This window comes from Beta vulgaris, chromosome 7 (assembly GCF_026745355.1).
Source record: "Beta vulgaris subsp. vulgaris cultivar EL10 chromosome 7, EL10.2, whole genome shotgun sequence".
NCBI classification, from domain to species: domain Eukaryota; kingdom Viridiplantae; phylum Streptophyta; class Magnoliopsida; order Caryophyllales; family Amaranthaceae; genus Beta; species Beta vulgaris.
Genome location: NC_079208.1, coordinates 12,210,095 through 12,225,013, shown reverse-complemented (window position 1 = coordinate 12,225,013; position 14,919 = coordinate 12,210,095). Strand labels below are relative to the sequence as shown.

The following is a 14,919-nucleotide window of genomic DNA, read 5'->3' as shown; positions in this document are numbered from 1 at the left end:
GAGGAACAGGTACCCTCTATCTCAAGGAACCATACCTCCACCATCTCCCAAACTCTCTGTTCCTTTCACAAAAATACCCTCCATTTCACCTTCGTCCTTCTCTGTTCCTTCAAGTTTTGAGCAGTTGAAGGATGAAATAAAAGGACCAAATCCTTTTGCTTCCACCTCCACAACTCTTCCACCACACCACCATTTCTTCCTCCCATTTATCACCCTTCACCTTCTGTTTCCATTCCTGGAACAGATGAGCCTTCCACTCAAACCTCCCCAGTTCCTTCACAAATCCCCCATCTGCCTCTAGTTCCAAGGTAAGGAACAGGAAAATCCGGATGACACTAACTGGGTTAATGAAGTCTGCCTTCCTGCACAACATATGATAAAATTTTACAATCATCTTCATTGGACTTTGGATGCCAAAACTGATACTATGAATCTTATGAAGAAATTGAGTGATACCGTGGTTGCGCAGCAAAGAAGATGGAACTATGGCTCGTACTTGGAGGAGCTGAAGGAACAGGTTGAACTAACATGGGGTGGTGATGAAAAGTTGGAGGATGTGGTTGAAGAAGAAGTTGTAGAGGAACACCATTCCCCTTCCCTTTCTTAGTTTCTTTATGTTGTTTTGTTGTTCCTGTTTCTTTCATCAAGGAACACAACTTTTGTTTCTTCCTTTTTTTCTTTCTTTGTTTTGTTATGGAACAAGTGCTATATAATCAATGACTTTTGCTATATTGTCTATGTTTCTAAATGCTTTGCATAATTTCTTCCTTGGAATGGCTAGTATTATGTGATTGATGTTTGAGCAAGTTTACTCTTTGATTTTCTAACTTAACCACTAATGGTGCTTGCATATTGGTCTTAAGGTGTTAAATCAATTCATCAATTCAGCATCGAGTCTATTCTTTTTGAGGATGACAAAGGGGGAAAAGGATTTAAGGAACAAACTGTACATAAACTTAAAAAATAAAAAATTAAAAAGTTAAAAAATTAAGGTAAATGAAAAATCAAAAATAGGTTAAGGTAAATGAAAAATCAAAAACTTCAGTTACTCACATAATTGTGTTTTATTTTTCATTTTCTTCTTTATGTTTTTATTTTCATTCACTTATATTATTTGTTATTTTCCTTAGTTTGTACCTTTGTTGTCATCATCAAAAAGGGGGAAATTGTTGAACCCTAGTTTTGATAATGACAAAGAAACAAAGGAACAAACTAAGTAGTGAACTAATGAATTATTTAAGTGTATGGTGTCTAAGGTATCAATGCAAGGAACTGGGAGAATACAAAGTCAATGAAGAAGTCAAGAGAGGATTTCAAAGGCTAAGTAAAGAAGTTTCTATGTTGATACTGGAGCAAGCATTGGATCAAGAATAATAGAAGCTAGGCGTTTTATTTTCTAGTTCCAATGTAAAGGAACAAAGAAAGAATGGTAAGGAACTGTGGCAGAAATTTGAGAATGAAGCGTTTGTTCCTCTGTAAGGAACAAACTCAGTGGCACTTAGAAATATGTTAAAGGAACTGAACTAATATAAGGAACTAGACTTAGGCGTGTACTTAGTAACGGTTAAAAGATAATGGAGTAAGTCATGCCTAGATTATAGGAAATTAGTTATTTCTAATTTCAAATGATAAAATCAGTTTTAAAAAGAAAATCTGTTTTGGAAAAGATTTATTTTTCGGAAAATAAGAAAATAAATATCCGGTTGTTAGAAAGATTTTGTTTCAAAGATATTATTTTTTAAAGATTAGAAATTCAGATTTAAAGATAAAAAGAGTTTATAAAAACTGATTTTCGGATAATGTCAAGGAACTCCTATTATTAGGAGTAATGGCTGCATTTTATCCACGTTCATTTTAGTTCATGGGATCATGGACATGATGTAAAACGTGTTCCTTAGGGGAAGGAACATCATGGGTAAATGGATAAAACGTGTACTCTAACATTAATCCCACGTTCTTCATGATTAACACTATAAATATAGAAGTCTAGATAAGTTCCAAAGTGTCTGACTAAGTAATTAAGTGAGTTTAACTTATTAAGTGTCAGTGCCTTCATTCTCTCATAATAGCCATTTGTTCTTTGCCTTCTTACTCTAATTCCACTAAGCTTATTTCGATCAATTGTATTTTGGTTTTTGGGGTAAGGGAACTTTGAGTGAAGTTCTGTAAGAGAAAGGCTTTGAGTGAAGCTTGTATGTGTGAGAAAACTTCGAGTGAAGTTGAGAGGAACTGCTGTTAAGGGAACAGTGGTTCAGGAACTTGAGTTTAGGAACTCAAGGTAGGGCTCGAGTTAGAATTAGGTTGTAACAGAGTTGTTTGGCCTAATTAGTGAAAGTGTTGAGTTTAAAATCCCTAGTGGTCGAGGTTGTTTCTTCTTGTTGGCCCAAGAAGTTTTTCCTCGTAAAAATCCCTTGTGTTCCTTTAGCTTGTTTATTCGTTTAAGTTTTAATTTCCGCAAAAAGTTACGTTTATTTCTACACCTACAATTCACCCCCCCTCTTGTAGTGTTCCTAGGGAAATAACAAAGCCAAAGCAATTTACTTGAATTCTATGGATTGGGATGAACCTGAAATTGAGGTGCCTAAAGGAGATAATGTTGTATTATTTTCTAGGGTAAAATACAACAGCTTCGTAAACCTTGGAGTTTAACCTTAATGGGTAAATGTCTGGGAATTTCTATTAGACCATCATTTATGACTCAGAAGATTCGTTCTTTGTCGAAACCAAAAGGCGCAGTGGAAGTTATTATTTGGGAAAAGGGGTTTACTTATATCGTTTTAGTCTTCAAGATGATTATGAGAAAGCTTTGTTTGGTGGCCTTGGTATGTTCTATATCATTATCTTATGATAAACCGTTGGCAACCAAATTTCAGACCAACGGAAAATCATTTTGATAAGTTAGCTGTATGGGTTCATTTCCCAGAATTGCCAGTGGAATATTATGATAAAGAACTCTTTATTTGATTGCTAGCAAGGTGGGGAAGCCAATACGCGTAGATTATGCAACAAATAACTTATCAAGGCCCGATATCGCGCGTCTATGTTGAAATTGACCTGGATCATCCAATCTTAACTAAAGTTTGGGTTGGAAACTGTTGGCAGACTGTATTGTATGAAAATTTACATTTGCTATGTTTTCATTGTGGTTGTATTGGTCACCAGAAGACTCAATGTTCTGAATGGAAGGAAGAAAACAAAATGGAGCAGGGTGGAGCAGTGAGTTGCAAGATGGTGTCGATACAGATGGCATGAATAACAAGCAAGTGTCACTTGGGAATGTGACACATGTATTCATCTAGCAGAACCAATTTCACAGTTGGCAAGGATATTGATGCGTCCAATGGCTTAATTGATAAAGGGTGTAGTGATAACTTATCAGGTGTTATGGGCCTTGGACTACAGTGCTTCATAAAAAGAGAACGGTTAATTCAAGTTTGGCTCATCAATCAAAAGTAAATAAAGGCAAAGCGCCTATTAATTACTCCTCTTTATTGCCGTCAGGGAGCCGAAAACCAAAATACAACCATATAAATTCCAATGCTCCTTCTACAAGTAATTACTGGAGACTTGAACTCAAAGGGTGGGATAGCCATATCTTAGACTCGCAAACCGAAGTTGATTGCGGTAAAATCGAGGCTTCTAATACCTTGTTAAGGTCAGCTACTACTGCAGATGCCTCTTCAAATTCCATTGTTCATCCGGTTGATGATAGCCACTTGGCGAATTCAATTCTACCTAACCCTTCCATGATTGCCTCCTCTTTAAACAAAGTTACTTGCATGCAAAATCTCAGTCCCAAATCTTCACTGAAATCTTTCTCCCTTGAAACTTCTAACCCACAGCTTCATGAAAACTACCAGCGAAAAAACTCCTCTCCCTGTGTCTCAGTCTTCCCTGTGTCTTAACCACCCCCACTTGTGCCCCAAAATCAGCTGCAGGTTCTTCGCCCTCAAGTTCCCCTCCCATCTTCTCAGATGACCCTGAAGAATTCCATGAGTCAACCTCAATCAACCTTTCCAAATCCTGCCTTACTTCCACAAATTCCACCTCAACCACCGGTTCAAACAAATCCTCCAAAGCTCCTAAACCTATTCCCTCGCATCCTCAGCCACTCCTATGGAGCTTGCTTCACAACCCTTTAACTCCATCGAAATTGGGGTTGATGATGGAGACCCTAACAAAATTGAATCCTATGAACCCATCATTCATAGCCTTAGCAGGAAATCAAGCACCTCGTCCTCAGGGCCAAAGATTGCTTCTTCCTCCTCCCTCAAACATTCCACCTTTCCCTTGCTATTAAAAAGCCACGGACTCTATTTAGAGTCAACCCAATTCAACATAGTCATGTTTCAAGTTCGAAGAGAAGTGGTGGGGTTACAACTCGAAACTCGTCACTCAATGTTTACGAAGGAAAAATTGGAAATCAATGCGATGATAACCCCGATCAGCTTGACGGACACTTGGAGTCTGGGGATGTCTCAAATCTAGAACGATTGGAGCAATTTCTTCCTCGGTCATCAAGGAAGGGGAAGGAGGTAGTGCATGATGGTGGTGTGCCTCAAACAAATACTTACCGGATTTAAAAATGAAAATAATCGTCTGGAATGTTAGAGGAGCCTCGAATAACTCGTTTGTCCCGCATGCATGGGATTGGTTAGAATTCACAACCCCGCTATCTTTGTTATTTTTGAAACTAAGGCGGAAGAGTGTCGTGCTAGACAAGTCACTCGGTTGTTAGGGTTTGATGATTTTAAAGCTATCCCTCCTCATGGGTTAAAGGGGGGAATCTGGATCATGTGGAAACGTACTATTGAGCTGGTTAGCTGGAGTGAGGTTTCGCCATATTACTTTCACTCTTTGTTTAAATTTAGCCCTAAGCATGCATAGGTCCTTATTACGAGTATTCACGCGCCTTGCATGGCGAAGGAAAGGCATGAGATTTGGCGAAACATGGAACAAAACTTACCTCCTGATAAGTGCCTTGGATGTTGTGGGGGACTTGAATGAGGTTAAGGGTCAATCGGAGAAATCTGGTGGTAGAGCGTTTCGTTCTACGCAATGTAGGGACTTAAATTCTTTCATGGATGCGGCTTGTTTGGTGGATCTTGGCTTTGATGGTAATCCCTTCACATGGACTAATGCAAGAGAGGTACTGCTTTAATTAGAGAGCGTTTGAATAGAGCTTTGGCTAATCATACCTGGATTGCTGAGTTTCCTGGAACTCAGGTAAGTCACTTACCTAGAAACTACTCAGATCATTGTCCTCTTTGCATTAATCTTAATATTTCTAAAAATTCTTCAAAAAATTACCCTTTAGATGCAACGAGGCATGGTTAGCACACCCTGATTTTAAGGATTTTTTGTCAATAAGGCTAGATCCTCGGGCTGATTAAATAGAATTGTCTTTGGGATGGTCAAGTTTTTGGCAATCTAACTTTACAAAAAAAAGAATTCTTGCTAGACTTAATGGGACCAAATTGCTCTCTTTGTCGTAATTCAGTTTTTCTAGTAGATTTGGAAAAAACTCTTCTTTCAGACCTAAATAATATTCATCAAATTGAAAGGCGTATCTGGGCGCAAAAAGCGGGTTTTTATTGGCGTAAATTTGGCGACTATAATACTAGATATTTTCATGTTTTGGCTAAGATTAAAAGATCAAAAGGGAAGATACATGCACTTCAGGATTCTGATGGAAATTGGGTTTATGATGATGCTATTCTAAAAAACTTAGCTAGGAATGCTTTTATAAAAATCTTCACTTCGAAACATATTTGTAGTAGACTCACTCCTTCTTTTGTTGCTCCGGTTTGCATTACGAATGAAGAAGGAGCTGAATTGATGAAGCCTTTTTCGGCTGAAGAATTGGAACTGTTATTAAGTCAATGGCTCCTCTTAAAACCCTGGCCCAGATGGGATCCAACCCATCTTTCCAACAATGTTGGAGTCTTCTCAATGAGCAGTTGGTTTCTTTTCTGAATAATTGTCTTGATGAGGGTACAATTCCAGAAGATATTAATAGGTCTTACCTTTGTCTTATTCCTAAGAAGGAAGCTCCTTGTTCCATTAATGAGTTCCGCCAATTGGGCTTTGTAATACTATCCTCAAGCTGTTAACTAAGTCTATTGCGTCTAGAATTAGAAGCCTAATGCCTAATTTAGTTAATCCTTTACAGACCAGTTTTATTAGGGATAGAACCATTCATGAAAATATTATTCATTAAAGAGGTGGCTCATTTTTTAACAAAGCTAAAAGAAATAAAAATATAATGGCGCTTAAGATTGACCTCACTAAAGCTTTTGATAGCTTAGAATGGACTTTTATTAGAGAGACCTTATTGGGCTTCAATTTTCCATCTCTTCTAGTAAAGGTTATCATGAGTGTTATCACCTCCCCTACAATCTCTGTGTTGTGGAATGGAGAGATGACCCCGAATTTTATCCTTCAAGAGGCATTGGTCAGGGTGATCTTCTTTCACCATACATTTTTGTGCTCCGCATGGAAAGGCTTAGCCTTCTTATTCAAGAGAAGCTTAGCCTTAAGTTGTGGAAACCTTTGATGATTGCTAAGGAGGTTGGTCTCTCTCACCTTTTTTATGCTGATGATGTTTTTCTTTTTGGGAAAGCTTCTTGGGCTAAATGGATGTTATTTTAGGGGTTAAAGGATTTTGGTGACCTTTCAGGTTTATATCTTAACATCTCAAAATCAACAATCATTGTCCTAGGAAAATGGATCATAATGTTAGCAGTCAATTGCTAATCATTGCTGGCTTCATGTTTCTTCAGACTTTGGTAAGTATTTAGGAGTCAAGATTTCACCTAATAAACTTAGGAAGTCTGATTATTTGGCCTCTTGGAAAAAAACTAAAGATAAGATTCGAGGATGGCAGGCTAAACTCTTGAATATGGCAGGTAGGTGTACCCTTATCAAATCAGTCCTTAATACCTATCCCTCGATGCTATGCAAACTAATGTTGTTCCAGTAGTGTCCTGAATGATTTGCAAAAAGATGTTAAACGTTTCTTGTGGAATAAGGTAGGTCAAAGACACTACATTTCTAGGACTTCTTGGGACCAAGTTTGTAAACCATTGATGACAGGGGTCTGGGGATTAGGAACCTAAGAAATTCGAATACTTGTTTCATGGCCAAACTGGGGTGGAAGTTCCTAACTCAACCTAATAAGCTTTGGTCCAGATTTTGAAACAAAGTATTGTAAGGGTACTAATTTTTAGATGTAATGCCTAGTCCAGCTCAATCAGGTATTTGGAGGGACATCCTAAAAGGCAGGATCTCTTAGGGCGGTCTAGTTTTAAATGTTGGTAATGGGAAGACATATCTTTATGGTTTCATCATTGGTTGGGAATGATCCTTTGTACAAGCATCGAGACATTATTATTCCGGAATCAAAAGCTCATTGGAGAGTGGCTCACATCATTCGTAATGGGACTTGGTACCTGGACCATATTGCTTCAATTCTTACACCCGAAATTGTTGACTCCATCAAAGCCATCCCTCTTCCCAAATTTACTTTAGTTAAGGATGGATTAAGATGGAGTTTTTCTAAAGATGGTCAATTTAACATAAAATCTGCTATATATATAGAACCTAGTGATCATAATGTTTGGCCCAATCCTAGTCTATGGAAAAAAATGTGGAAAATTGATGTGCCTTTTAAATACAAAATGCTTTTGGGAATGGAGTTCATTGCATTCTTCCTACTCGCGAATTCTTACAAAAGAAAATCCCTCATTTTGATCCCCAATGTCAATGTTGTTGTGATGGGATTAAAATTCATTTACATCTTTTTAGGAATTGTTATCATGCTAACATCCTTTGGAAGCGTATCTTTCAATCTTTTAACTTAGCCAAAGATGTGGATATAGCTAGTTTTTTTAATAACGAATGGAATGACTGGATATTGTTAAATCTTATGCAATCAAAAAATTGGCTTCGAATCTTTTTTATTGCGTTCTGGCACATTTGGAAGCACATGAATAAAGCAGTTTTTGAGGGAGCCATGTTTAGGTCTTCGACTCAATATAACCACTTTCTTATTGATCATATGCATAATAACGATGTGTTTCAATAGCAGAGCAAGACAACGCCAAGAATTAATCCCCCTATTACTTGGAAACCACCGGTGCATGGTTACCTGAAGCTGAATACAGATGGTGTGGAAATCCACAAACAAAGCAAGTGGAGGTGGGTTATTAGAAGAACGGATGGATCATGGTTTATGGGGTTCTCGATCAGATTTGATGCTATTAGCCCAGCTGCTGTAGAATTAGCAACTATCAGAGAAGGCTATCAATGGCCAAAGATCACAACATCAGCAGTTGGAGGTGGAAACTGATGCTCAGGCTCTGAAGATCATGATGGATAGGGCAAGAAGGTTCCCCATCACCAGTTTCATGCGATTATATGTGATATTGTTAAGCTGATGAAATCTAACTGGGTGGTTGTGTTTCTTCATGCAAGAGAGATGCAAATACAGTTGCTCACAAGCTAGCACGGTTTGGCATGGAAATGGACATGGACAAGGTTACTCATACGTCGCCACCATAATGTGTTATGCAAGAGTACATGCAAGAGCTAGTCAACCCAATAGCGTAACTAGGCTCAAGTTGGATGTTAAAAACTTCCCTATGCTGGATAATTTTGTGTTGTTAATTTCCAGTTATAGAAGTATTATGACTCTATGGTGTAAGTGAATGTTTTATTAATATACTCCTATTTTGTGTTAAAAAAGATAATGCTTACGTTTTGTAATGTTTGTGAAGGTTGAGGTTTTATAGTCTTAGAAATTATTGAAATGAAAAGTTTCAAGACCTTTTCATATTTTTAAACCAAAAACTTTTGGGTTTTGGTTATGATTTATTAATGCTTAGAAAATTCTTGTGATAATAAACTTACAATTACAAGTTTACCCTTCCTCAAGGGCTTAATTACTTTACCTTCGTTAGCATTGAGTTTGCCATACGGGTGCAGAAGATACCTTAGCTTTCAACCACAAAGCCCATATAAAGCTCATTGAAGCATATACATGTATTTCATACACCTAAAGATGCATGTACTACCCAAAACCGTTGTTTAACTAGCATTCAGCCGGCTACAATGGGTCCGAATTTCGCCTTGGTCACCAATAAGAGGATTATTCTCAGACATTATAATCATGGCTCTGGCAAATTGGTCATGAAAGTAAGTATTATCAGCTGCCATGTTTTCAACAAAAGGCAAAGTTGAAGGATCTGAGGCTAGTTGCTGATCAACTAGTAGTAGCCCCTCATGGCTTAATAAATGCTTGTAGAACATGTTATCTAGCACCATGGGCGTTTCGAGATCATTTCTTGCGTATTCAACCGCATTTGGATCAGGGTCTGGTGTTGGACATCTTCTTTTCAGATATTCAGCATAATCAGGGTCTAGAGTTGGATCAACCGTTGGATAGAGTCGATTTACTAGGTTCACACAATGTACTCTTCCGACTGAATGAGCTCCTGATTCATAGAATATAATTCCAAAGTTGTCCTTATATTATCACCAAAAAATGCATGTACACTCTCTTATACTCAATATTTTTCACCAAAAAATATACCTCCGTTTTAAAATAAGTGAAACACTGAGAGCGTTTTGAAACTAAGTGTTTCACTTATTTTAAAAAGGAGGATAGTTTCATTAACTTACTGTACCATCCTCTTATTAGTCTTATATACAATAATACAAAAACTGTACTGTTCCTGAGTTAATAGTGATACTGGCAAGAAAAATTTTAGCGATGCAAAAATTTACAATCAACTCGATGAAAGAACTAGCTCGAATAGACAATTTTTTCTATAGATTATTCAAGTGATGAGAGTTACCTAAAAGAGCAACCGTGCCTTCTTGGTCGACCCCAATGGTTGGAATCGCGATAAAACAAGTGAGATAGTATCGTTGTGGTTTGGAAGAAAATCCTCCACTACTGCTGCATAGCTTTCTCGACTATCCTTTCGGCCTGTCTTCATTTCTATGCGTGGCCCTCCTAACTTATTAACATTGAATTTTAATGGGTTACCAACAAATATGTTCATTATAACCTTCAAAAAGCACTTCAATAATATACCTAAATTTTCCCCCAGCCCCCCAGAATCTATTTTTATATTTAGTGGTGGTTTGACATGGAAATTTAATTCTCATTTTGATTTCATAGGAGGGAAAATTTGTAATTCTCATGAATTGATGTGAGAATTTTGAATGATCAAGAGGGGTTGGTGAATAAATTCCCACATTTTGTAGGAATTTCAATTTTCCAAGATTTTCATTGCCCCCACTTTTCCCGTTTTCAATCAAGCAGGCAACTATCTAATTTAAGAAATCATGGAAAAAATTTCATTCGCTACATAACTTACTGTATATTAAACAACCACTCAAAAATTTAAATTTTTGTGAGGCAAATAGACACCTTGGAAGCACTTTGACTTGAGTTAGATGTGTAAAATTAGGAATAATTTTCATTCGATAATACTTCCTCCATTTTAAGATACGTGATATGGTTTGACTTTTGTAATATTAACATGTATATTCTCCTTTAGCCATGTTTTGTGATTTTTCGATAAGGTAATATATTATCATGTCAAATCTTGTTAGATACGTCTTCATGTATATTTTCAAAATACCAACCTTTTATAATTTTCTTATAGAAATTAGATTATTTTTTCATATATGCATTGGCAAACTTTTTAAAAAAAGTGTACCAAGTATTTTGAAAAGGGAGTATCAAATTTTTGATCTTGTTTGAGATTAATCAACCCTTCCTTGTATTGTCTATACCCAAACGATTATCTCTATTATATAAGGGAAGAGTGAGCTATGTCCCCCAATAAATTTATTTAATTACCTCTTAGTAAATCAACTACTTACCAAAAAACATGAAAGAAAATCAAACTCAAATATAGCATAAAAAAATTAACAAAGAAAATTATATCAATCAAATACTTGATCAATCAATACACAATCAAGTAGTAAATCAAAATGAAAAATATAATCAATTAATAAAGTGAAATGATTTAATTAAAATAAATACATTGTTGATAAAAATGTAAAAAAAATCCTTAATAAATCTGCTAACATTCTTCTATTACTCATGAGTTTTAATTTAAAAATCTTAAAGAAAGTATAAATAAAATAAATAATAAAAGACGGATTTAGTTAAGTGATATACGCTAAACTAACAAAATTAGCAAGCCCAAAAACATGTCTAATGTTCCAATTTTACCTTTATTTATGCCCAAAAAATTATAAATTATGTTCTAAAAAAGTGAAGCACGCATCGCGTGCATAAATTGTTATACTACATAAGGGAATAGAGGAGGCTACAAGATGTCCTCTATTAAATTACTAAATTGTCCTTATAATGTTGAAATTTTAAAATTACAACAAATATCCTTCAATAATATTCATATATACATAAATATATAACTTATCAAAAATAAAATTGTCCTTAGTTTTTAATTTTCTACAAACACAATTCAAAAGTAAAAAAATTACACAAATATAGAAGACATCTCACAAGTATCACTAACAAAATTATTTATAATAAATTTAAATTTGTGATAAAAATAAAGAAATACAGAGTAAATAATTAACCAAATTGAAAATTAGACGATAAATCCGGTAAAAAAAAAGTTAAACAAATAAAAGAAAATAAATTCTAAAAAATGAGTAATGAAAATACTTGACGTATTACGAGTATATGAAATTAAGCAGCTTAAATTACGAAAGTTCGCCTAACTCAAAACATGTTATCGCATGCATCCCGTGCAAAAAATGCTAGTATAAATATAGGCAAGCGACCATTTGACTTCTTTTAACCATATAATATTGATGATTTGAACAACTAATTAAATGGAATTTAGACTAATGATGGGTACTTTTTGTGCCCTAAGATTATATTTGGAACTCACCAGTTCAAACACATCTCTAGCTGAAAGAGCCACAATATCGGCGCAAGATACTGTTGCTGGACATTCATTTTCAAGTGCTTCTTTGATTGTGTTAAATATTTGAAGTTTCTCATTCCAAAATTCCTGGAATGATAATTTTTTCGGACTCTATACCACTTGTTTGATCTTCATCCAATAAATTGAAGCATCGCATGACTACATGTAATTAAGACATTCATAAGTAAATAATAACATTAATATAATTTATGTTCATGTGTCAATTAATGATAAACAATTTCCAAGGTCAATGTATATATACCTTAACCTGCAATATGGAAGAGATTTCTGACCCATAAACGGCTGTATTTCCATGCTTATGGTACAATTTAGTCACCTCTTCTTTAACAATAGTTTCAGCATTCGGACAAGAATCTGAGTATAGTTAAGATCTAACTGGCTTGCTCCTGATCATTATAATATATATCCATCACATGTTAAAAATTTCACGTCAATTTTTTTCGTTTACAAATTAATGCAATAAGGCATATGTTGTTCAGGAAAAAAAAAAGGGATGAGGTCTAATTACAACTATACCTTCATAATGAAATTAGTACGCCTTCCCAAACGATCTTTGATCATGGACCTAAGGATTTAATGTGAGTAATATATGGGCTTTTTTAAACCGCGAGTAATATATACTAATAATGACTCAGGGCCGTCCCAATCATTATGGAGGCCCTGTGCAACTAATTAAAATGGGGCTCTTAATTTTTATTTTTGTTCAGAATTAACCATTTATAATTTTTTGAACATTTTACTAAACATGAAATGTTGTTTCATCATTGAATCAGATGGCGTGCAGAAGCTCCTTCTTCTACCCTTATTTTATTTACAAAATTACTCTCTCTTCATATTAGTCATCATATCAACGTATATTTTTTGGGTGGTAAGGAGCAACTGAGAGCAATGATGTAGATTGGTTTGATCTCAAGTGTTGGGTATGACCCCACAAGATTTTAATATCAAAGTTAGATGAACATCCACATCAAATTATAAATTAGTGCTCGTAAAGGATTGGAGTTCTCAAAATAATTGTTAATGTTAATTGCTACTTCCTCCGTTTCTAAAATAAGTGCAACACTTCTTGTTTCACGTTTGCCAATGCACTATTTTAACTATTAATATCTTCAATTATCAATAAGTAAAAATTATAAGAAGTTGATATTAAAAAATTCACATTCAGATAAATCTAACAAAGATCCCACATGATTATGTTTTTCCTAAAATGTAAATCACCAAAGCTAATTTAAATTTAAAGTGTAAATAGTAAACACTATGCAAATGTTGCACTTATTTAGAAACGGATGAAGTATTTACAGGTAGTGTGTAAATCCCCTTAAAAAAGGTAGTGTGTAAATATTTAATCGCAATAAAATTAAAAGAAAATCAAGCGTTTTAATGATTGTTTTCCAAACTATTCAACTGCATTTGGTGAAATACATAGTGACATAAATACAAAAGTATTGACTTGGAAAAAGAAAAAAAAAACCGATGTTGGGCAATACTAGATTCGAACACTTGCATACTTTTAATTTAACAGAACTACTAAATTCAACTATCTCTAATTCTCTATGTACGTGGCAAGCAGATTGTATATATATTAGTTTTCAGTTTTGGAGGCCCCATTTCATTGGAGGCCATTCAAGTGCACCGGTTGAACATGCTGTTAGTCGGCCTTAAATGACTATTGATAATAGTATATAGGAAAAATTAACATGTATAATCCCAATTTTACTTGTTTCTCAAAATTAGTCGAACTAATAGTTTTCTATATATTATAGACCTAAAATGAATTAGTGCATGCAAGAGAGAATTGATATCTTGGAATATTTTGAAAAGGTCCCATCAAAAGTTTGAATTATTTTTGAAATAATTTAAAGTTGAGATTATTTTGAAAATATAGGTAAAAATCGAGATTATTCATGTCAATTTCTCCTAATATTTATAAAAACAAAACAACACTTTTTGTAATAATATATGAAACAATAGTATTTATATATGAAATATGGAGACCTCTTTTCTTATTTGTGGGGTTAATGGAGGCCCTCCTTTATCATATTTGAATGTACTACAAATAATTTAAAACCTATTATTGTCAATACTGGTTATTAACTTGTACTAGCTCAAATAAATAGTAGTTGATCAAAAAAATAACATATGTACACAAGGGTTTTTATAGCATATATCCACAATTTCGTTTTGCTGTTGACTGCAATTTTTAAGATCTCGAGGCCTGCTTAGTATCACGGTTAATTTTCAGTTTTTGATTTTTATGATTTTAGAACTTCATAATGAGTTGTATAATAAGGTTAATTAGTCAATTGATAGTAAACATGCTCATTTTCAAAACTGATAACAAAAAACAAAAAACTATTTTTTCTAGTTTCCTTTTTTTTTTTTTCAAAAAACTTAAAAATGAAACAAAAAAACGATAACAAAATCGGTCCTAATGTTATTCTTTTCAATTAATTCAACATTGACAAGTGACAACATATGCAATAGAGAAAGTTGTGACTAGGTCACTAGAATACGGACTCGAACTTAACCCGATGTAACTTAAATATAACTTTCACATAATCATATACAGTCTCAAATTTTATCTAATCACATGCCTACTCAACTCAATATTTACCTAACTCTAATTTAGTGTAGACTGAAAATCAATAAGATCTAACATGAAATAACACAAACTAAACCTAATTCAGACTTCAACATAGATGATATAATTTAAATTGTAGATCCAATTAGAAAAAATAACATTTGCCTAATGTAAAACTCCAAGGAAGAAAGAATCTAGGAAGATACCAAGATGAAGATTGATTTAGTAGTAGCAACAGGAAATATGGATATAAAAGTGGAAGCACATGTTCGTGGCTTGATTTTTTCTGTATGTTCTCTGAGTTTTTGTACTGGTTTGTTTGGCTGCTGCGCTTGTTCCAGA

The 14,919-nt window shown here is 34.6% G+C and overlaps 1 protein-coding gene across 1 annotated transcript; it reads right to left on the bottom strand.

The window, feature by feature from the left end:
* Positions 1–9,054: 9,054 nt before the first annotated feature.
* Positions 9,055–12,354, bottom strand: LOC104908933 (peroxidase 21; the record flags this gene model as incomplete). Its single annotated transcript, XM_057390725.1, is given in 8 exon segments — positions 9,055–9,494; positions 9,858–9,896; positions 9,899–10,022; positions 11,940–12,034; positions 12,037–12,073; positions 12,076–12,134; positions 12,244–12,273; positions 12,276–12,354. Coding segments are annotated over 8 exon segments (870 nt in total), but the record flags the coding sequence as incomplete, so codon positions are not given.
* Positions 12,355–14,919: the final 2,565 nt, after the last annotated feature.